This window comes from Physella acuta, unplaced genomic scaffold (assembly GCF_028476545.2).
Source record: "Physella acuta isolate Inbredline_101_S28 unplaced genomic scaffold, ASM2847654v3 ptg001130l, whole genome shotgun sequence".
NCBI lineage: Eukaryota > Metazoa > Mollusca > Gastropoda > Physidae > Physella > Physella acuta.
Genome location: NW_026732647.1, coordinates 20,001 through 45,288, shown reverse-complemented (window position 1 = coordinate 45,288; position 25,288 = coordinate 20,001). Strand labels below are relative to the sequence as shown.

Genomic DNA, 25,288 nt, shown 5'->3' with positions numbered 1-25,288 from the left:
TATCAATGCATGAACATTCTGTAAATTATTCATTTCCAGCACAAAAAACAAACTATTATGAATTCTTTTTTTTTTTATTTTTTAAAAATATTTCGACTCTTTTACCCAAAAGTTAAATAATTTTTTTTTTTAAATTTACAGATATAATTATATTTTTGTGGAGGATGACACACAAAATTTGACTTTCTTCTTTGCACTGTACGTTAATTTAATAATCTAAGTTGCAATATGAAAATGTATTTATGAAATGATAAGTATCGAGACATCAATTTAAGTTTAAATACAAAAATGAAAACAATAATAACAATGAAAATGGCGATAAAGTCGAGTATTTCACAAACATACAATCAGCAGATAGTACATTTTAGCTTTATATAAAAGATACTATTAATTGATTTAAATCTGAAACTTCAAACTTTGTCCGTACTCAGGTGTCATTTTTTGTAAATGTGTTTGCAAAAAAAGTGGCTTAACACGAAAGAATTCTTGCAAAATTGTGCTTATACATAACTAGGCATGCTGCCCAGCTTCGCTTATGCTTTCGAAAACATTGAGAATTTAAATGATTAATTAATTCGCCCGAGGGTCGGTCTACGACCTCAAGAGTTATGAAGAGGACATTTTTTTTCGATTTATAGCTCATATAAGGCACCGGTCAGTCGAGGTCAGTTTTGACCCCCTCATCGTAGACTTTTCGGCCAACCGGCCCCCGTGTTCTGTCGCCCCAAGGCAAGATCCTGCCAAATTTGAAGCGCCTGCGGCGCCGGGAAGTGCCCTATCGGAACCCCGACAATCTAGATCTAGATCTAGAATCCTAATAGAATATTTTTTTTTAAGTTTAGCCCGAGCATAATAAAAATACATTAACCACGTTGACTTGGTGTGTCTCGAACCCGTACCACCTGCGTGGTTTATAGTACACTAACATCTCCGCTATTATAAATACGGAGAATGAAACACGTATTTTAAAATCTTAACTTACGCGAATATGCCTATTCTTTCAAATTAATTTTTTTTTATCCCAAATTAGCCAGTTCCAAACAAAGATTTTGTATAAAATAAATAAGTCTTGAAATAGTTTAGTCCTAATATAGAAATTTATTTTTGGAATACATTTTAGAGAAGTTAGAGTCTAAATCTAGATCTTAGCGTCTACGTCTACTTATTGCGTAGATTTAGATTTAGTCTAGAAAATTGTAGATCTAGAATATCTAGATCTAGAATCCAAATAAATAAAATAAATTTTATGAGTGTAGGCCGGAAAAATTGTATTGTATACATTTCATAGTGTACGTAGATCTAAATCACATTTGAATGAAATAGTTCATTTATTTTTATTGTAAACACGGCAGATGACGTGATTAGTAAATGTATACACATTAGTGACGTCACAGTTTTATGCGTTCTTTTTCACATCTATAAATGCTTTTCCGGTTGCATAAACAATCCTGTTTCTCTACATTCGAATACGCCTTTATTTTTTATTTTTCTTCTTTAAATAAAATTGTGGTTATACATTTAAAACATCTAACATATTATTTTCAACAAAAGTCCGTATAAAGGTATCCATATATCGCTACCGATTCTGACGTGATGTCCGGCGAAAATATTTTTCGGACAGAGAGAGAGAAGAGCGCACATGGCCTTTTATATATATACATACATAATAATATGATATCAAAATTATGTTGAACGATTTTAAAATTACTATAAAATGTAAAAATAATGACTTGAACCTACCGAGAACACACGCAACAGCGCAAGTGCTGAACGTTGTCCCATAATCACATACACATTTTGATTCCTTGCAATGTCCCGTGACACACTGACTGCTCTTACTGCAGGATTGGTTGTAGCCGGACAAACCAGGTGGTTGTGTGTTACAGAAGGGAGACTCTCCTTTAGCTGCGATCTAATGTAAAAGAGTTTAGCTATATTTCCTACTTGTGATTTGGAATTATACACATCATAAAGTATATAATATGTTGTTACATTTTAGTTACTATAGGGGAAGGAAAAACATTAAGCGAATCAAGCTTTAAACGTCTTAAAATTTACCCCAACGTTCAGTGATCAGGGTTAGCTTTAACTGAGTAGGACCTACATCTGTTTTTGTAACATCGGCAAATGAAAAGAGTGGTCAGCAGTATGTATAGCAGCATTTATTTTTAATAAGTCAGGCACACAAAGAGGTAGGTAGAAAAACGGACGTGATATGGACTCGAGCCCTGTATTCAACAAAAGTTGACCAGTCCAAATATTAACGTTGTTGATCTGTTGAAAAACAATAACTGTTTTCAACATAATTGTGTTGTATTAAGGTTTTTTGCCGCTGGCTTTTTGTTCAATAGACTTAGGTAAATTATTTGTCCATAAAAACACTATTGTGGAACTTAACTTGCTCGAAGATGGCTAAAAACTGACCGCGAGTGAAAATATCCTTAAACGAGCTATATCTCGAAATACATGTTCCATGTCAAACCCCCTTTTTAACTCCTGAAGTCGTAGAACTATTTTTGGGGGATCATAAAAATAAAGACTTCTGAATACTGTTATAACTGACCAGAAGCAATTTCTTTAATGAAACAGAGCAATGTGTTTGTATATTAATAAAAAAACATTAAAACAATGTCCATACAAAGTCCCTGATAATAACTTTGTTGTAGAACGGTTGTATTATTAAATCAGACGAGGGAAAAAGTAGAACGTCTCTTGGTTTTTAATGATTTAAATAATAAGTTACGTTTAATATGTATATACATACATATATATATATATATATATATATATATATATATATATATATATATATATATTGAATTGTTGTTTACTATTTTTTTGCCTCCTTTATCGAAATAAAAATTATAAATCACACAGAAAAAGAACAGTTTCCTGCTTCAATAAGCTCATCATATGCAAGTGACAATAAGGTAAGTTCTATGTCTACTAAAGCCATTTCAGACATAAACTCTACTGCTACGGGTCATTGTGAGGTCAGATTAGAATAAATTACAATAGTCTCCAACTTAGGGGAGAGTGTCTTTGTGAGTTGAGTTCACCCTACTGTGTAGTAACCCCCTGTGTATTTATGTATTGTTATCCCAAGGACGAATGTGGGTAAAAAAGCGCAAGTGAACGATTGTGGGAGCTCAGCCGGTCATTTTGTAGCGGTTAGGACGAGGGCTACTCAGGAATTTGAATATGTGAGACCGAATAAAATTATTGAACATAAACACGAGTCGTTCTTGAGTTGAAACTAACCGGGACGTAACATCTACATTAATAAACTCTCTCTATATAAATTATAACGTGTAACGAAGTGTAATATTCACATATTTGTTGCCTCATATTTCGCTTAAACTCATTGGCCTACTTAAAACCTAATGCTAATTTTTGTTTCCTTTAAATGTTCTTTGCATTATATTGCTTAGAGTTTTGTTTGTTTCAGTCATGTTTCGTTTAGCTCGAAGAATGTGGAATTTTCAAGTGGGTGTACCACGCTTAAGTTTTTACAATATAATTAGGCTATCTCAATTCTACCCGCCGAAAATTTTGAAAAGTGTAGCTTCATGTCAGGCAAGCCGGTCTAAAGTATTTAAATAGGGAGGTTTAATACGTGTTATTGTTTCCGTGTTTGTTCTATTCTTATGTTTTTTTTTGTTTTTTTTTTGCATTTATATTAATAATTTTAAAATAAATTCCTTTTTATAACTGTGTCATTCTTAAGTATGCCTTGTTTTAATAATATTTTAGAGAAGAAATTCCTTTAAGTATAAATCTATTAAAGTCAGCTCTTTGGGCACCCATGTTAACATTTTATAGTGGTGCGATAAGTTATATAAGTGGCGTGAAGGCTTGTCGGTCTGGTCTTTTACACTACAGCTCATGTTGTTTTTCTCTACACATTAGTAATGTTGTTTACTGAAAAACAATCACTGCTGTAGTAGATATGTTTTTTTTTAAATTACTATTATATCAATGTGCAATTAACTTTTTGGTCTGATTTTGGATCCCTTAAGCGATCACCCCAACCCCCACTACACCCCCCCCCTATTGCTTGGTCTTGGTCGGGCGGTATGGTAGTTCCGCGCCGCGAATAAAGACACTCAATGTCCCCTTTTTAATATGAGGGTAAAGATAAATGGCAACTTTCTGTTGTGAACATCTTTTCCAGGGCAAAGAAAGGGAACGATGACACTGATTGTAATTTACGCTAAAAGTTATACGATTGTTTGAGTATACTTAAAAAAGTGAAATAAAAGTGTATGGAACTCACCAATAAAGAATTCCAAAATAATGCTAAAAACAACGTCGTAATAAACTTGTCTTCCATTTTCAACACATCTGCATCGTGGTGAGCAAGAAAGACAACTGAGACAACCCTTCAGTCGAAGCTTGATTGAAGTTGCCTCAGCTTGATGCTATTATTAGTTGACATCTAAAATATGTGCGCAGCTGCGAGGAAGACAAGGAAGTAAAAAACTACAATGCCCCGTTCTGTTTTACTGTAGGCCTAATTAGTAGCTTGAGAAATACATTTACTTTGCTATGCTTACTCCCCAAGTTTAGAAATACCGTAAATACTCGTTTTTAACAGTGCCTTCAACAAATTATAGCTAACACCATTTCATTTCGGGACTCAGAATCGTTTACAATTTATCTAAAAGATTTAAATAATACTAGAATACCCGTCATCCGTTGGATAACTGTGGGTTTCGGGGGTCATCCATCAAAAAACATCACGTCTGTCACTCAGAGGCACCCGGGGAACCCCCCCCCCCCCCCGCAACATTTCGATTTGCACCCCCCTCAACCTTTCAATTTATTTTTCCAAACCATTTTGGCGCCCCAACATATGTCCCCCCCCCCCCTTCCCCCCTCCACCTCCCCCCGCCTCCCCTTCCCCCCCCCCCCCCCCCGCCTCCCCTCCCCTCCCCCTCCCGCCCCCCCCCCCCTCCTCGCTACGCTACTGCAGTGTCACTTATCGTCACAAAAAACAGACCCCACATTCAAAAATATGTTTTTTATCTTTTAAAAACACCGAAAACACCGATTTCGGACTATCCCTTCATATACTGACGTCACATGTGACCTACTCAACTCTACTTCACCTGCCCAGTGTCCCGCCAAGTCTCAGACAACATGTTTTATCGTTTAAAAAACGATTCCAGCCGAGCATGTCTCTGACCACACTATCCTTTCATATGCTTAGGACAAAGAAACAGATGAACTCTACTTCACCTGCCCTGTATCCTGCCAAGTTTAGATAGGCAACTTTATCATTCACTTCTAAAAAAAAATTGAAAAAAAAATATCATTGACATATTGGTCTAGAACCTGTGCCACCCGCATGAGAGCCGTCTACACTACCAACTTAGCTATTTATACGTGACGTCACAAATGAATTTTTATACTATACTTTGAGTCTCCTTATTCAACTTGATTTACGCGCATAGATCTAGATCTAAGTCTAGTAGTAGTAACTTTCAAATTAAATTTTATCTTAAATTAGCCAAACAAAGATTTATATAAAATAATTAAGGCCTGAAATAGATTCTAGATGTATTAAGGCCTGAAATAGATTCTAGATGTAGAATTTACATTAAGTCTAGATCTAGAATTTACATTGAGTCTAGTGACCTAGATCTAGGCTAGATCTAGATCTAGGCTAGATTCATAACTTTCCTTCGACAGCTGATCTTTAGATCTAGAGAAATTTATCGCAAAACTAAATGAAAAAGACAGTTGAAAATTGATATAAGTGTTGGAACGTAATAAATACAGCAAACGGACGTATTGTTAAAGTTAAAGCCGACAGAAAATTAGCTTTAGAACGCGTGAAACATTGGAATGGGAACACAATCTTCTTCGATAGGCCGCCATTATCGATGTAAAAAAGTAAACACATCATGTGACGTCACTGTTTCCGTCGAGTCTAGTGGCTTTTCAAATCTTTAAAAAAAATTGTGGTTAGTATACCTATGAATAAATCAATAAATTAATTAACGTCTTTAAATAAATTTGTGATTAACAGTCTGTCTGCATTAAAAAATTATTCTCTACCTACATACTATTTTACAGCTCTCCAGATAGAGTAGAACATATCACAATACTCGATCAGCCAAAAAAAACAAAAAAAATAAATATTCAAACATGTAAACAAACTTGACTTTTAGTAGTATATAGATATTGCTTTTCTCAGGTCCGGGTTAGACAAATTCCAGAAAGACACGTGCTCGAATGCCGTTTTCCATAAGGCCGATTTCGGTCAAGTGTCCATTCGGGTATTTGTCGCATTCGGTCAAGTGTCCATTTGGGCATTTGTCGCATTCGGGCAAGTGTCCATTCGGGAATTTGTTTCATTCGGTCAAGAGTCTTTTCGGGAAATCGGCCTTCGGACCAACTGTTTTCGGGCAAGTGTCTTTCGGGAAAACGTCCGGTGAAACAAACAGAGCATACATACAATTTTAATCAGCATCAAAATATTTTTTAAAACTTTAGATCAGAGGATCAGATGCATTCTACTTCATCTGCGCCGTGTATGTCAATGAATTTATTTGTTTGTATGAACATAACCAGCACAATATATTTTTGTGAACATTTAGGTCAGAGGATCAGAAACACTACTTGATTTGTGCTATGAATAGTCTGTTCAAACGTTTTATACTATGAATAAACAAAGTATTCTATCATTCATAAATGAATTCTTAAATTTTACCAAATACATAAAACAATATCAAGCCTCATTTATGTGAGTAAATACTTACATAATAGAGGTAAAATAATTCTGCTCATTTTTGATTCGTTTGAAATTTACAACCTTGCCAGTAAAATAGCTAGACAGTAGAACGTCTCTAAGTGCAACCAGCTCTGATGGGTTTCTAATATACATTAGGGAAAGGAAAGGCAGTTGGACATGGTGCTTAGGGGTTATCCATTTTTAACGCCCACAAAGGATAAGGGAGGGGGGAGGCTTCCGAAAGAAATCGACTTTTGCAGATGCTTGTGGACTGGAAGGGGGGGGGGGGGGGCTGGTCAATGAGGACGCCCACATGTCGAATTTAACTACAATATTCTTACAATTAAAAACAACTGCACATAAACTATAGGCTACATCGGCAGAGTCGAGTTAAAAATAGTCTACTTATTTTTTACAAGATTTTATTTAACTCACGTCCTGTCGTCAATCGTCAGTCTGTCTAGATCGAAACGCCTGAGCGAAATTGCAGGCATTTCTAAATGACAGATACAGTGCGTTGTTGGTATGTGGGTCAAGACATAAAGACAATGCATCGTGGCATTCCATTTGATTTAATTGGATGCCTAAATAATTTTTTATGAATTAATTAAAATTTTGTCCAAATTAGTAAGCAGTCTTATCCAAGTACTCCGCGCTATTAGACACGTTCTTCACGTTCAATGTGTGCGCAATGGATTTTAGTAATGTAACTCTAGTGCACGGGTTCCCAACCTGGGGGTCGCGACCCCCCTGGGGGTCGCGAAGGTCTTTCTGGGGGGTCGCCAACTGGTATACTAAACATAAATATTTAGAAGAATTTTTGAAATTCGGCTTCATTAACATCACTGGAAATGTAATAGAGAAGAAACGAAGCGCACTGTACAAAGTTGTTATCAGTCACGAATCTATGAAATCTTCAAAACTAAAACGTCATTTGAGACGAGTCATTCGGAACACACCAAAAAATATATGGAGTTCTTTCGTCGGTAAGAAGCTAGTTGCAAACGCCAGAGACTTGATCGAACAGGAAGTTTTCACCAGCATTAGTGCAAGCATCAAATGAAGTCGAGATAGAAAATGCCAAGCAAAAAAAAAACAATAGGAGAAAATCTCATCAAACGCTGCATGTACGTAAATGTTAAATAACCCATTTTTTATCGAAATTAAGCTTTCACCACTGTTTGCTTATCAAGTTCATAAATCACAGACGTGAGTTCGTGTTCGCAGTTGCTGGTCTGTGTCTATATTCATGCGGATGATAGCAAAGAAGAGTTGCTCTTTTGTGAAGATAGCATGGAGACAATAAATACCATTTTTGAAACTGGATAATTAAAATGGGTTAGAACGGCTGTGGGGGTTTGTACGGATGGTGCGCCATCTATGTTTAGCTCAAAATCAGGCTTTTAGAAAACAGAAAAGATTTAGCTCCCTAACCACTGCCCTAACCAATCGACATCAAGAGTCCATTGCTAGTATAAGTCGTAAATTATATAAAATCTGGAGCCTTCAAAGAACTGAGCAAAAACATTAATATAGATCACGAGGTTCTGCTCTTCTACCTTACAGTACGCTGGCTGTCAAACAAAATGTTGTAAATTGTGTTTTTGAATTGAAATCTGAAATCAAATTGTTCTTGGAAGTTCAAAGGAAACAAGACTTTTTGGTATACTTAAAACGACAAAGAGTGGTTGGAGAGAGTATCATACCTAGCAGATGTGTTCGAACATCAAGATAAGCTTAACCTGAAGCTTCAAGGAAAATGAACGAATATTACCACTTTCCATGATAATCTTGGGTCATTTTTATCAAAGCTGCAAAATCGGTAAAGAAAATAAATCTTGGGAATATTGTAAATTTGAGAAACTCTGCGGTGTGGTAGATAAATCTGATTGTGAGATAATTAAAATTTTGAAAGAAGCGATTTCTGGGCATCTTGAATCTCTTAAAAACGAACTGCATCGCTATTTCTCTGAGCTGAAAAAAAAAGAATCTGGATTGACGCATTACCCATTCTCTTCTTCCTTTGATGTTGCCAGCATTCCCGATGAATTACAAGATGAATTCTTTGATTTGCAGAATGATTCCGAGTAAGATTAAAAACTGCAGATACAATTTTGGTGTAGTATTCACCATTCACAACCAAACGTAAAATTGATTGACTTTTCGAGAATATATTTTCAACACTATTCTTCGATTAAAAACAAAATTAAGATAATTATAATGACATAGGTGGGCGTTAACAAATTTTTTTTTAAATTAAAAACTAACCACGAAGATTTAGTGAATAGTATGCAATTTTACTCATGCTATTAAAACAGTTATCAAGAGTAGTTCATATTGAAAGTGTACTAGAAAATCTTATTTTAGTGCTTATTAATTTCCATACTAATTTCGGCTTTTTAATTCTACGGGGGTCGCGGGTCACTTACTTTTTATAAAAGGGGGTCGCCACTCGAAAAAGGTTGGGAACCACTGCTCTAGTGTAAATAAAACATGTCAAGTACTAACAAAATCATAAAAAACATTTTATTAACAATATTTTATGTAATAATGCACTAAAAAGGAGAAAATAAATTATAGACTACTATTTAAACAACAATAAATAAAAGCGTTGGTTTCTTCCTAAATATTAGTGAAGGTATCCAATAGATACTAAAGTGATCCACGCTTTTCTTTATAGATATTTAAATAGTAGTCTATAATTTATTTTCTCCTTTTTAGTGTATTACTAGACTACCCGTTATCTAGTTAGATAACTGTGGGTTTCGGGGTCATCCATAAATGACATCACGTCTGTCAGCACTTATCATTCTAAAATAACCAGACCCCACATTCAAAAAGACGTTTTTTTATATTTTAAAAACTCTACTAAACTCTACTTCCAGTATCTCGCCAAGTCTCAGACATGTTTGACCACACTATCCCTTCATATGCTGAGAACATAGAAACAGGTCAACTCTACTTCACCTGCCCTGTGCCCCGCGAGGACCTCATTATCAACTTTATCATTCACATCTGGGCCTTAATTATTTTTTTTTGCCGTCTGGCGTTTAATAGTCTTCCTTCCACAAGTGGATAGGTTGCATGTTAAAAAATTACAATGTAATACATAGTATAACATTAAAAAGATTTACAATGTCTTAATATCCCTTCTGATTTCTTTGTTCCGATTTCTTGGTTCCATTTGTATCTTTTGATTTCTTGATTTTGTTTCCGGTTTGCTATGACATAAAGTACAGGACAATACAACATGGTCGCTTCTCTGTTTTTGGCCGTGCTTCTTGTGATTAATACAGTCTTGGTTGGGTAGTGGTAGATTCTTAGTTGGTAGTTGTAGTTTGAGAATGTCAATGGGAGATATTCTGTTGTTGAAAGGGCGAGCTTGTGTCTTGTCGTTTGTGGTAGAGTTGATCGTATGTTGTAGAACTTGGAAAAGGTTGACGAGAGTTTATGGATGATTACACGTGAGATGTTTTGAGTATTTGATCGTTGAGGGATGACGAGATGACTTGGTACTGGATGTCGTTGATGGAGAAAAGCTTGAAGTGGGCGAGATGACGTAGAGGGATGATTAGTTTTCGTGGTATTGCTGAGTCGAGGATTTGAGCTTGGTCTAGTAGTTGTAGTGGGTAGAGTGAAGGTGTTGACGAATGTTTATTTGGGGTGTGTTGAGTTGATATTGGAGAGATGGTTAGTTCGTTTGCTGGTATTTGGCGGACCCTCCCACCTAAGATATCTCCTAGGTGGGTGTCGCCAAATTAGTGGCAAAGTAGTTAGTAGCGATGTGTTTGCGTGGTTGATAGGTTGATTGGCTGGTGATCGTGACGGACCTCCCACCTAAGATTTCTCCTAGGTGGGTGTCGTCAAAGTGGTAGTGAGATTGTTGGGAGCGAGGTAGTTATGTTTGACGTAGTAGATGAGTTCGATTTGCTGGCGATTGTGACAGACCTCCCACCTAAGATTTCTGCTAGATGGGTGTCGTCAGGCTGAAAAATAGAAGATTGAAAAGTTAGCCACTCGTACATTTGAAGCCACCCAATACAAGTACTGGGTGACTCATCTCGAGAGCATGTGCGTTCGAGGGATGTGTGGGAGCAACCCCACAGCGGTCGTTGGCGAGATTTGCGTGAGTTTGAGTAGTAGATTTGACCGCCTCTCGACCCCGGCAGCCAGCCCTAAAAAGGGCTGACAAACCAAATGGCTAAGAACTATGTAGATCCATAACAGATACTACACTTTGATCTTAGCCAAAAGGCCGAGAAGCGATCTGGGCCTTAAGAAAAAATAATTGAAAACATTGTTGTAAATGGAAATAAATATTTTTTTACTATTAGTAAAGTCATTGTTCTAAACTTCTATAATTAATGTGGTTAATCTACCAATGAATATATCAATCAATTAATTAACGTCTTTAAATTAGTTTGTAATTAACAGTGTGTTTAAGAAAGCACAGAGTTCTCCACCCAAAATCTTATTTTACAGCTCTACAAATAATGCAGTTTCTCCCCAATAACAAATCAGAAAAAGAAACAAACAAAAAAAATGAGTTATCAAACATCACTATTCAGAAAAGTTAAGCCATTGTTCTAAAATTTTAAAATTAATGTGGTTAATCTACCTATGAATAAATAAATTTATAAATTAACGTCTTTAAATAAATTTGTAATTAACAGTCTCTCTGAAAACAAAAATTGTTCTCTACCTACATACTATTTTACAGCTCTCCACATAGAGTAGAACCATTTACCATAGTCAATCAGACAATTAAATATTCAAACATGTAAACAAACTTGAGTTTTAGTAGTATATAGATATATAGATAGATTACACAAAAGCTTGTTATTAAAACGTTTATTATGAATATTTTTTCAACACTTTCTATAATTCACTTGTAATAGTATTATTTATGCCTTGTGATAGATGTTATTGAACATATCAAATCACTATAGTACATTATCATTTGATAATATAGCAAGGTAAATACTACCTGTTAATGAATTAGTAATTGTGAAGCAGTTTAGAGAGGTCTACTAAATTTTGTTTACATCCACATGGATGGTGGATTCGGTCGAAAGTTCACGCGACTTTACGGGGGAGGGTGGTCTAAATTCCAGATTTTTGTGGATATCATAAATGTATAAAACTTTACCACACTATCTATTCCTACGCCAAGGTCACTGAAACAGCTGAACTCTACTTCACTTGCACCAACAGACCGTTAGTATTGGAGATGGACCATTTTTAGTAGTGCGGCCCTATGCATTATCGACAAGTGTGGTGATTTTTGTTACAGACACGAGGAACAGGGATGCCACTCCACTTGAATCAATTTAATAAAGGTCTACAGCTAGTAGGTGAAGTGGTGGTCATATATTGCATTCATAGCAATAATGAAATCGTATTTTAGAAATACTGTACTAACACATAATTTAAACTAAATAAAGTACGAGCATACCCGTGGCGTATCATACGCCGCTATTTAGTTGTTTTATTTTCTACTTTTCAGTAATTCATAATTTGTGAATTCGACAGTAACAATGCTGCCACTGAAAATATTTGCTTTAAAACACTATCAGTAAGTCGTTAAGTACGATAACCCCCACCCCACCCTCATTTCCCCCAACCCCTACCCTACATCGTCCCCCCCCCCCCCCGTGAAAGCAGCCTCCTCTTAGTTACCTCCCGTAAGTTTAAAATCGTTTCAAACTAAATTATCTGCCCCTAATAGCCGTCACTAAACCCGGCTCTACGATTGTAAACATTTAGCATGAACCACAGCTCACCAGACCATGTGGGGGTGGGGTGGTAGGCGCGCTTACAATATACAAAATGACGGTGAGTATTGGTAGATGAGCACTGGACGGCTCAATGGAAACCGTGCAACTAGATGGCAATCACTAATTTGTAGAAGGTAAATTTAGCTCTTGAAACACATTAAGGAAAGGAAATATAGCTGGTAATAAAATTGACTCAAATATCACCTGTTATGTCGAGATTACAAAGCAGTTTAACTCTACTTTATCTGCCACATTTTTAGTGAGGTACAAGATGATAACTTCGATTTTCAACTTTATAAAAAAATGTTTATCGTGAATGACGTTAAAGTTATCTCTGAAATTACGCTATTTATTACAAGCTTTTTTTAAAAATGCTTACTGGGTCTGTCTGTCTTACTTTGTACGGCATTGGTCAAAATTGCCGAGCGCAATTTCGACTATTTTCAACCTTAACCTATTTTTCTCTGAAATTTTTAATTTTAATTAAAATTCATGTATAAGAGGGGGGGGGGAGGGCGTTTGAAACTTTCGGGGTAGTGTGTCATTTACATTTTTTGAGGTGGGATCGGAATCTTGTTATTCTGGATTATATGTTGTTTTTTTTTTGTATTTTGTTCGCGTTGGGGGTGGGGGGTGGGGAGAATAAACTGGTTCAGTTTATTTTTAATATGCTACGGGGAGTGGGGATAGACTTACTTTGTACGGGATCTGCCCACTTCCACCCCCCTCCCCCACCCCTAAAAGACGACTGAGGGAAACTCAAACGGACAAAGACTTTTGTTTTTGTTAAGAGGACGTGATAGTTTCTTTTTAACTTCCCTTTCTCGCTCTTCACTCATTTAACTTAAAGTGTCTAGACATGTCCTTGTGTATTCAGTGTAAGTATACGCCCAGGGTTTGCCTGCTTAGGCCTGTCGAGATAAGAAGTTTAATAGAGCTGCAATTGTTTGCCGTCTTTAAGATGAAATTATTTAGAACAAAATAATATGTCCCGGTGTCGAATTTCAAATATCAACCCCCCAAAAATGACATATGTCCCCGGGCGCCGACCTTAGGGGGGGGGGGCGCTAAAATGAGTTTGAAAAACAAATTGAAAGTTTGAGGGGGGTGTGCATATCAATAGTTCGAAGGCGGGGCGCCATAGTGATCGCAAGGGAACCCGGGGCGCATCGTGTCGTATAAGCTACGGCGGTTGCGACTGTTGAAGTTTTAACTCTGAATATAATAGTACCCCTTACACGCTATTCATGACGCACGATTTACGGATTCCAAGTGCTAACATAGCCGCTCTGGAGCTCTGGGCGTATGGACGAAAAGTGCACCTCCCGGGCGCCGCTCATATCAAATTTTAATTATTTTATTAATAGAACCTTTCCGGGAGTATTCTCACCAACTCATTAAAGTTTTATAGAAATCGAATGAAAGGTGTCGAACCGCATCTGACTTTTAATTTTTTTTTAAATATACCGTATATAGAGAAGAATCACACCCGCTCGTGGCGCCGCCCTTGCGAAATTAGAAGGTTTTTTTTGGCAATACCCTCTCTGCAGTGTCAATTCCCCAAAGTTTCATGGCAATCGGATGAATAGTTTCAAATCGCAATCGATTTTTATTTTTTATATACCGAATACAGAGAAAAAAATGCAACTTGCTGGGGCACCACCGCTGCGAAATTGTTTTTTTTTTCGCAGTAACCTCCCTTGGTGTGTTCTCTTCAGCTCCCAAAAGTTTCATGGTACTCGGATGTACATTGTCGAGCCACATTTGACTTTTGATTTTTTATATACCATATACAAAGAAATATTGTACCCTCTCGGGGCGCCGCCCTTGCGAAATTAAAATATATGTTTGCAGAAACCTCCCCTGGAATGTTTTAATCAATTCCTCAAAGTTTCATGGCGATCGGATGAACGGTGTCAAACCGCAATCGTCTTTTATTGTTTTATATACCGTATATACAGAAAAAACAAATCACACACTGCCGGGGCGCCACCCTTGTGAATTTAATTTCACAACAAAATTCCAAAGTTTCATTGCGATCGGATGAAAGGTGTAGTAATGCATAAATGACAGACAAACAAATAAACAAACATACAGACAGACACACACATACATTGCTTTATATATGTGTAAATAAGCAGCCAGGTAGTATATCAGTTCTCTCCTCCTTCCTTCATTGGAATAACCACATTGTATTAGTTTTAAACCTGTTGTGCCATTTTATAAGGAAACACAAAACACATCTCGGCCACCGCATATGTATCAGGCACTTCGCTGAGGCTCTAGGGAGCCACAGGTCAGACTACAGCAAGGGTGCCGTGTAATCGAATGTAGTGGCATATCGTGTTAGCTCCATGATATTTGGCTGCTTTCGCGCCTGCACATGCATTTAGTTCGATTTTGCCAACGCTGATAGTAGCCAAACGTATTCAAAGTGCTAGGATGTCTTAAAACGAACGTTGTCGGTATAGTGCTCAATCACACACAAACCAGGGAGTAATGGAACGTTATTTCTGTGTGTTTAAAATGCCATTGACTCTATTTATTAAAAAATAATCTTTTTTCCCTTAATCTTACAAGCTCACAGTGAAAAGATGTAAATTCCTCATCAAATTGTATTAGTTATTATTGGAAAGCTGGATTTCTTATGTATTTCATATCGTATTTTCCGTAACTTCGGAAAAAGACAAAGCTTACAATTGCTTTAAATATTACACAAATATGATATTTCGTGACCTACTTTTTGGTACTTTATGCTGTTTTTCTTAGTTCGCTGTTTTTTCCACTAAAATGTTTACTGATTTTTACTTTCTCGCATACAGCGTATAGAGGAAGTATTGTAATCGTTCACACAAATAACATAAATTTTGACAGTTTTTATCGTTGTACACCTCAGTTCATCATATAGGGCACTTATTTTAATCAGGCAATAATTATAAATGCAGATTTATAAAAATGTTGCCGTTCTATATAATCGAGTCGTGAAAACTGGGCTTTGCAATTCAGTCCGTATGTCTGTATGTGTATGTGTGTAACTGTGTATGTCTGTAAACACGATAACTTGAGTACTTACTGTTACAGCTAGGTTGATGAAATATATATTTATGTATTATATCAAATTTTTTGTTCAAATTTTCAGCGATTTCCGGAAACCGGAAGTGGAGCTTATTCTACTTTCAATGTTTCAAAAGTTATACGAATTAAATTTCACATAGAAGTAAAGGATCTAATTCTCTACATTCTCTAAAATTATATGTCATTTCCGTTGATCGTAAGTAATAATTTACGCTATTTCCGATTTTTTTAAACGCATATGAATGCATAAAGTAGTAATAATCGTTCGCACTATTATACACATATTGTTTGACATTCACTTGGTGCGCAATTTATTTTTCTACGTCTACGAAATTCTATTCTATTTTAAAAAGTTTAAGCAATTCAAAATGAATTAAAAATCATGTCTATATCCCCAGTTCCCATCTCCCAAGTGTTATATAAGAATATTCGAGAAAGTTTAGGGGAGATCACTAATTTGTTTTGTAGAGGAGATAGACTTGCTTCGTACGAGGGTTCACTCGAAGAGACACTATTGTTAAACGTATTGTTTACACTTCCTTGTCTCGCTCTTCACTGCTATAACTTGAAATGTCCTGATGGAGACTTCTGTTATGTTTGTACGTACACTACCACGGCGTGTCTGAATCGGCTTCCGGGGACTAGCAGTTAAACAGGGCTTTAGTTGTTGCCCGTCTTTTAAGATGAAATAAAATATAATAAATTATAAATGTCACATTGTAATATTTCACAACTGTACCACATTATAATTATGATTTAATGTATTTCAGGATATTTTAAAATTCAGCATTGATGTCTATGTAATATTCTTTAACCATTTAAAATAGCTGCTACAATAGTCGTTGTAGATCTTGTGCGTTTCATTTGTTCTTGTAGAATCGACTAGCTTTTATCTTACGACTGCTGATTATAAAATAAGCCGCAGGTTCGTATGCCTGTCTTTTTTTTTCTTGCGTCATCGATATAGCCACTTTATATTCGCTTTTGTGGGTGTAAGATGAGGATGTGGTCGTATGGTGGGATGACTTTTTCTGGGCATGGACACCCGTGGGGAATTATGTTTGGCGGGCGTTCACGTTGAAACTGGGGGAATGGGAAATGGGAAAATGGAAATCTGGACAAATATTCATGAGAGCATTGTGCCATTTTATAGGGAAATACACAACACACCTCGGCTACAATCCATGTATAAGGAACGTCGCTGGGTGTTATAGGGAGCCACAGGCTAGTCTATTGCAAGGGAGCCGTGTCATCAAACGTAGTGTCCCATCGTGTCAATATTGTAGTGTGCTCTTGAACCCTATCTAAACACTAAAAGTGTTTACATGGTCCCACAGTGTGCTTCTCATCACTCGACCGCCGTTGCGCCGGCTAACGCCTATGTTTCGATTTTGCCAACTATTATAGTATCGATCCGTATTTAATGTGCATGGTTTAATGAGGATGAGAAGGAGGATGAGGATGAGGAGGAGAAGGAACAAGAGGAGGATGAGGAGAAGGATGAGGAGGATGCGGATGATGATGATGATAATGAGGATGATGAGGATTAATATGAGTATGATTTTTAATTTTTGAAGTTATCCTTTTAGCTTGATCTCTAAGTGTTTTTAAATGTATGTATGTAATAAATATCTTAAAACCAACAATGATAATGGATTATAATATATCAAACTTCTTTTCTTATTTAATTTTAGTATTGGAAGGGTTCACTTCCAACAAATTTAAGTATATGTGTCAATTTGTTATGCGCCATTTGACTCAGATTGCATAGACTTTGATCAACCAAAAAATAAACTACAAGGCAGAATTAGTTTGATTTTGAAGTCTCTTATAGAACATTGGCTGTCCCCAGCTAGCGAGCCTTATCTGCACGAACGTTTGAACTCGAACCATGAGCTTTACCGGCTCGGTCACCCCGACCCCTTCCAAAGAGAAGCATTTCTACTGCTTCACGTGTGATGAAGACATTAAAGAAGATGTGATACAATGTTTAATTTCTAGTGAGTGGTTGCTCATTGACTCATAATTGTTCACATGATGATATAGTAAACTTTGAAGATTGATTAACGTTATGTAAATGTGGAATAAATTGATTATTGTTTGATTGAATGTGTCAATTTATAGAGCAAAGAAAATTCGTTTTACAGTTTGATACCTATTCGACTAACCAGTAGTACAACTTCAACTCATGTAAGGGTAACTAGTGCCGTTTTATTATTTTTTCCATTTTTACTTTCTCGTATATACGAAGTATAAAGAAAGTCTTGTAATCGTACACAAAACAAATCTAGATTTTTGCAAATCTCGACGTTTTACACCTCCCTGAGTCGGAAAAACATAGTCTTGCAATCTTGTCCGTATGTCTGTGTGTGTGTGTGTCTGTCTGTGTGTGTGTGTCTGTAACCACGATAAGTTCAGTAGCGTTACAGCTATTTTGAGGAAATTTCATATATAAGTATTATATAAAAATCGTAGATCCGTATCAACTTTTGAGCGATTTCCGATAAACGGAAGTGGAATTTTTTTCTAATTTCAATTTTTCAAAAGCCTATAACCTGAATACTGTTCTATATAGATAACTGAAATTTGACATATAAGTAAAAGATCTAATTCTCTGCCTATCGTCAAAGTTTGAGTAATTTCCAATGAACGGAAGTAGTAATTTTCGCTAGTGCGGATTTCTTAAAAAACGCATGTGAATTTATAAAGTACTAATAATATTTCGCACCATTTGTCACATTTTATTAGGCGTTCACTTGGTGTGCAATTCTTTTTTCTACGAGATTTCAGTCTATTTTGAAAAAGTTTAAGCATTTAAAATGGATTAAAATCATGTCTATATTCCAAGTTTCCATGCCTTATTGATTCATATTAAAATATTCGAAAAAGTAGGGGAGATCACTCTCGGTTTATTTCTTTTACTTTCAATAATTACATGTTGAAATCATGCTTTTGTTCTGTTTCGTATTCAATAACAGGTGCGGTGTCGTATAAATAATCAGCTTCCGACTGGAAGTTTTTTTTAATAATTTTTTTTTTCGGGGGTACAAATTTCCAATTTTACATCTTTATACACATTTCCCATTTTCCCCATTTATACAAACTACACATATGCATTATACTGTGTTCTCATTTGTAAGTTTACAGTACTTGAAGACTATGTAGGTCCCTCCTTGAATGGTCCATGTACAATAGGTTGTAGAAGAACACGAGGGATAATATGGGCTGGTAAACGTTCCTGATGTGACATTCACTGTACTATTGCAGTCTATAAAATCAATTTTCTTTAAAAAAATAAGTTCTGTAGCAATCATATTAAAACAAAAATATATTACCGTAGAAAAGTAATGGAAAATATTATATACGTTGTTTAAAAACAAATTTTAAAAAATGTTTTCCACGAATTTTATTACTGACCATATTCAAAAACTAATAATTCTGTCTAGTACGACATGTTCAAGTACAATTTAACTCCTCTTCTCTATCATACACTTATTTACACTTTGATGTATGAAACGAGCACTGAGTATTAATTAATTGGGTACTAAGTATGAATGAAACGATTCAATCAACCGTAATGTATTAATAACAGGTGTTCTCTATTTAACCCCTTTACCATGTGACACGAGTTAACTCGTCATCAGATAAAAAAAGTTTTCTGTGTGCCGTGCGTCCCGAGTTAACTGGTCTTAATACGAAAAACAGCATTAGAAATCAATAACAATGTAAAAAGAGGCTGTTTAACAGCTGATTATAACAATAGGTCATCACGTGATATTAAAAGTGAAAGTGAGAAGGAGAAGACCCCCCTCAAACTTTCGATTTGCACCCCCCCCCCTCTCAAACTATCAATTTGTTTTTCCAACATCTGTCCCCCCCCCCCTCCTCTCTACGCCTCAGGTTGCAGGATGGGGCTTTGTTGCTGACTTTTAGATCACGAGAACGTCGAGGGTTAAGTGAGAAAAATAATTATTTTAAGTGTTGTACGTGTTTTCATATTTTTTTTTATATAGAATAAATTACACAATAATGAACCGATACTTTTTTCTATAGACAATCGGAACAGGTACGTGGGATCTTAAACGTTCATGAATAAAATGAATTTTGATATAACAATCACAGCGTTTAATATTAATAATTTGAATAAATAGACAAAAAAGCTTATTTAGCCTTTAATAGTTATGTATTTATGATTACAAATATGATTATAATACAAAATACTATTATAAATTTATAAATTTATATATATATATATATATATATATATATATATATATATATATATATATATATATATATATATATATATATATATATATATATATAGGCTATATATATAATATAGCATCCTTAAAAGTTGAATTACATTAATGCAATTGATTGTATTTCATTTAAAATATTATGGAAGTATGACATGAAGATGTAGTTTATTATATTACAATTTATTAAAGAAACTTTAATGAATATAAATAGAAAACATAAATTTAGACTTCAAAATGACAAATATACGATTTTGAAATGAACAAAATAAATGCAAGGAAGAAATAGCGATGCATAAAAAGCGGAATAAAAGCGTATAGTAATAACGTAAAGTACAAGTAAAGTTCCCTTTTCGCAACTGAGGGTCCATAGTGAAAGTGAAGTAGAGTTCACCTTTTTCAGTGACCCTGCTCTTTGAAGGGATATTATGGTTAGCACTAATCCTAGCCGCTTTTTTCCCCTAACGTGATTCAGGTACCTATCAGAGGGTGCTCGACTCACAGAAAATTTACAGATTGCAACCCGGGTTCAAACTCGAGACTATCGTGTTAGCAATAAGGTCGAAATTACATATCTGAAAACATGTTTCGTGCTAATTTTGGCGGAAATATATTAATTTACAATGCAGCAAATACATTAGTCTTCTAGAATCTCTTAGCATAATGTTTGAAGGGTCGAAGATGGCACTCAGAGAATTTACAATTCATTTTCAGCGAAAACCCACCTTTACTGAAGTTGATGCTATCATCGACAAAGCAAAGTACATAAACAATATATACAATTTTCTGGGTCCTCTTAATTGTTCTTATCAAACACCATTGTTAAAAATAACACAAGCATAATTTATAACAAACTTTAGAGGGAAAATCCACAGTCAATCAACGTCTTTTTGCTGACCTAACCCTTGCTAATGTTTAATCTTATTATCTATGCTTTTAGTATTGAATTAGTCGTAGGTACTCGTTACACTTGAATTATAGGCCTATATTTTTAAATGCTGTGTTTGTTTTAAGAAAAATATCGAGACTTTCACAAATCTTTATGTTTTACACCTCCCTGATTCGGAAATAATCTTAGTTTGTCATATGTGTCAGTATCTTTCTCTCTCTCTCTCTCTCTCTCTCTCTCTCTCTCTCTCTCTCTCTCTCTCTCTCTCAGTTTGTGTGCGTATGTGTATCAGTCTGTCTGTGTGTTTGTTTGTGAACACAACAACACGAGTACCGTTACAGCTAGGTTGACGAAACTTCATATATAAATATTATATCAAATGTATAGTTCTGTATCACTTTTTCCAATAACCGGAAGTTAAAATTATTCTACAACTTGAGTACTGTTTCTGATAGCAGAAATTTCACATATAAGTAAACGATTTAATTCTGTTCTCTGCTGAACTGTTAGTAATTTCTGTAGACCTTAAGAAGTACTCTAAAAGATTTCCAATTTCTCATAAATACGCATATGAATTTATTTTTAACTTTATTCATCTGTAGATCGTCCCTAATGTTCGCACAATTGCGAACAAAACTTCGAATACTTCTACCGGATAGAGTTATTTTAAACTTTTCACGTATGTTAAGACTCTGACTCAATGTATTGTGGCGAAAATGTTACTTAATTTAATTAACCCTAAACTCTTTGAAAATTAATTAATAAATTTTTTCTATATCAAGTGCTCATGTTCCGCATTATTAAAAACTTATTGTTTCCTGTTCATTATGTGTGAGATTATTGTTTCTGTTATATATTATATCCTTTTTTTATTAAATAATTAAAAATTGATTTAAAATCATGTCTATACCCCGAGTTGCCATCCTCCGTTGTGTAATGAAAGTATAATCGAGATAGTTTAGAGGAGAACTCTCCCGCTATAATAGACATTTTTTCATGCATACTTCTTCCCAAAAGCAACAGCTGAAATAATTCTGACATGGCGGCTATATATTATTTTTGTCTAAAGGTTAACAGCTATTAACATATGAATTTTTAAACACCCTGAAATGTGTTAAATTTTAATATTTTTTTATCTGTGGTATCTAGCTTTAATTGCTGTATTTTGCTAATAGTAACATTTAAAAATAATTTAAAACACGAAGTAAATGCTTTATCGATATTACCTGAATTGCAAATTTATATTTTAAAATGAAAAAAAAGTAAAGTTGTAAAGCGAGTATTTTAAAATTAAAACAAAAGTATTGATTTTAAAATCATGAAACATAACTTTACACACACGAAGAGTTACTGCGCAGCGCCATCAAATACCACATAATTATCTTCCCCTCCTTGCCCTTTCTGAACTTCTTCTGATTCTATTTTTGATCCGTCCCACTCATGGTATCCCTGCACCATAGTCTGACAGTCCATATCAATGTCTATAGGAGTTATGTACTCATTGTCATTGTCTATAGGAGTTATGTACTCATTGTCAATGTCTATAGGAGTTATGTACTCATTGTCAATGCCTACAGGAGTTATGTACTCATCGTCCTCTTCTGTGTGTTGAAGGTTTTCGCTATTGCCATGACATCGTAGATCATTGATGTCGTCTACGTTTACCTGCGATCCGTCTAAATCCAGGTAACCAAAACGTAATGGAAGATTGCATAAGACGGGGGTTAATGATGAACTTATAGCGATGTTTGCATCTTCAGTTCTATCGTTTGTAGACTGCGGTTTGATATCAAGATTCTCGTCACTTTCACTTGTGTTTGCTGGGGAAGAAACATCCTCGTATTCCATATGTGTGGGCATTAAATAGTCATCGTCTTCCATCCTCTCCACTTGTCTACTGTAACGATTATGGAGTGATGCACTTGAAAGATCCATATTTGTTTCTGATAAAAGATTTTCTCTCCCAATTCTTTGGCAACTCACAGAGGGTGTGGTAACACAGTTCTCTGGCTTAGTCCAATCTATTTTTGCCATTAAATGCTTCGTTGGTGCCATTTTATTTTCATGATCGAGGTCACCTGAGTCATGCTTGCCAACGTCTGCTTCCCATTTTTGATCTTGTACAAATGGTAAATACGTATGCTCATCTTTAAAACCATCGCAATCTGTCGCAGAATAAGCGTTGACAACCTTTACATTTGTCTGTTCTTCAATTTGCATGGCTTGATGTCTTGTTCCATCTGTAGATTTATTTTCACTTGAAACTGTTAGTCTGTGTAAACTTCTGTTAAATAAAGAATCATCAGAAATTGAAGGACTATCTGCATTTGGGCACGATGTTTGTATTGCAGCCGAGTTAATGTCTATCGCGGCTGAAGTATAAGGAATATTTTCATTTGATTTGTTAGCAATTGGTGTAGCATCTCCACGTAGAATTCTCTCACTGTTTCCGATCGGTACAAGTGCTAGTTCAATGTATTGTTTTTCCGTTGGTCGTGGTGGTAGACATGGGGCGTTTACATCACCATTTATAGCATCATTCTTCTGATCGCACCCACTGCTATCTACAAAATAACACCTCCCTTCTTCTTCTTGATCATTATTCATCGAGGTCTCTATGTCGTCGATAGTGTTGTAGACTTCATCCGTTTGCCCTGAATTATTTTGTTTATAGATAAATCATGTATTTTATTAATGCATCCTGATCAGCATGAATAAATTAGTTACATAATGTATTTAAACACTAGTTGACATAAATTGCTTTGTTCAAGATAATGTAAAAACATGTTCTATAAGAAGTGTTTTGATATTTTGTTGAAAATATTAGGTCGTGAAGTATTTTTTTTAAAGACATAATAACTTATATTTTGATGGATATACGTAACGAAAACAAAGTATACATACTAAATGTTGTCTCGGCGGTTAATACATTTCTGTAGAGAAAAACAAAAATAATAGTATTTATTTTATTTTATGAGACCCCGTACCTTGAAATCTATATTTATGATAGGCAACATAGAATGACAAAGTCAAAATTAGAACTTTTTGTAACAGCATTATATATGAATGTAATTTCATGAACTGGTAGTTGACCTAATAGGGCTGGTAAGTAGGTTACCAACCAGTTCTATGGCTCATCTAAGTTTTATTGAGACGTAGAACTGGTTGGTGACCTATTTACCAGCCCTATTGAAATCTACACTACCCATAAACAGTTTAGAATACCACTACATTTTGAATTAATATAAGTTTTTAAAATAAAAGTGTTGGAGTAAAAAAAAGTTCATTGAATTATTTTCAAAACAACGAAGGCGGTATAGTTCTCATGTGAAAGTATGGGGCGGACAACACCGTGCCAAGGCGCCACACCTTCATAATTATTGTTTTTTGGGGAAACAACGTTATAAGAAACGCGTAGTAATGCATAAAAGACAGCCACATTATTACGTTAGAAAATTGTTCTAAGCTATAAAGTACGGGTTCTATGATATGCTAATTTAAAAGAAAAAAACGAATAATTAATTATGCATCCATACGGGAATACTTATCGTTAAGAAGATAGGCTTAGTTTATTTCTTTTTTTTACAATTTAAGATCTAAAATATTTTAAATACTTTTAACATATTTAGCACATGAAAGTAAGTCTTAAACAGCAAAAAGGATTGAAAACAAGAATGGTTGTCATGGAAAACTGAATGAACCTCCACTATTTTGAATTTTTGGGTACTTTTTTTTTTATTTATGCACATAAAGCAATCATATTCAAACGGCTTATATTTCAGTATTTATTAAAACTTTTGTAACGATAACTTTTTAAAAGAGTTACTGGTCAGCATTTTACAAGGTCTAAAAAAATCGTACCTTTTTAGTATGCACAAATTACAAAATTTGCATATGGTTTACCATAAACTTTATTCTATGAAAGGCATCAATATTCTCTCGTGGCAAAATTTTTATTTTCGCATGAAAAACAATTACTGAAAATATGGTGGACATTTATAAAGTAAAGTGTTCGGGTGCCTAATCGGGCACTTCCCGGTCCCGAAGGCGCTTCAAATTTGGCAGGCTTCTGCCTTGGGGTAATAGAAGACAGTATCTGTGCCGGTTGGCCAACAAGTCCACGAAGAGGGGTGTCAGAAAAAAACTCTTGAAAGTATTTGAAACTGATCCGTAGTATTTCCCTATATAATCTTTGTATTTCATGTGAAAAAACAGAGGGTAATTTCAACAAAGATTTTAGGGTAGTTATCCTCTTTACATCTGGCTAATGTTTTGCAAGCACCTCTGTAAATGGCTAAGACGTATGGAAAAAACAGTTGACGTTCACATGTTGAATTTAACATTATAATACTGCATGTAAAATGTATGAATTAAATCGTTAGTTCTCGTGTTAAAAAATCACCAGCTCAAACGGTGGAACAAACGTATCAGATGCAAATTTATACTGGGTGGGTAGGACCATGGCCTCGGCAATTTTCTAAAACAACTCACAGTATTTCACGTTTATCTTTAAACATTTCAAGGAATCCAAACATAAGTTTTAAAACAA

The 25,288-nt window shown here is 35.2% G+C and overlaps 1 protein-coding gene and 1 pseudogene across 1 annotated transcript in view; one reads left to right on the top strand and one right to left on the bottom strand.

Moving 5' to 3' along the window:
* The window catches only part of LOC131956138 (nucleomorphin-like), a 38,629-nt gene extending 21,488 nt beyond the window's left edge, over window positions 1-17,141 (top strand). The window contains exon 2 of the mRNA XM_059320561.1: window positions 17,034-17,141. Within this exon, the coding sequence (XP_059176544.1) occupies window positions 17,034-17,141 (108 nt within the window). The remainder of the gene's footprint in view (window positions 1-17,033) is intronic.
* On the bottom strand, window positions 10,920-11,006 carry LOC131956156 (uncharacterized; annotated as a pseudogene).
* Window positions 17,142-25,288: the final 8,147 nt, after the last annotated feature.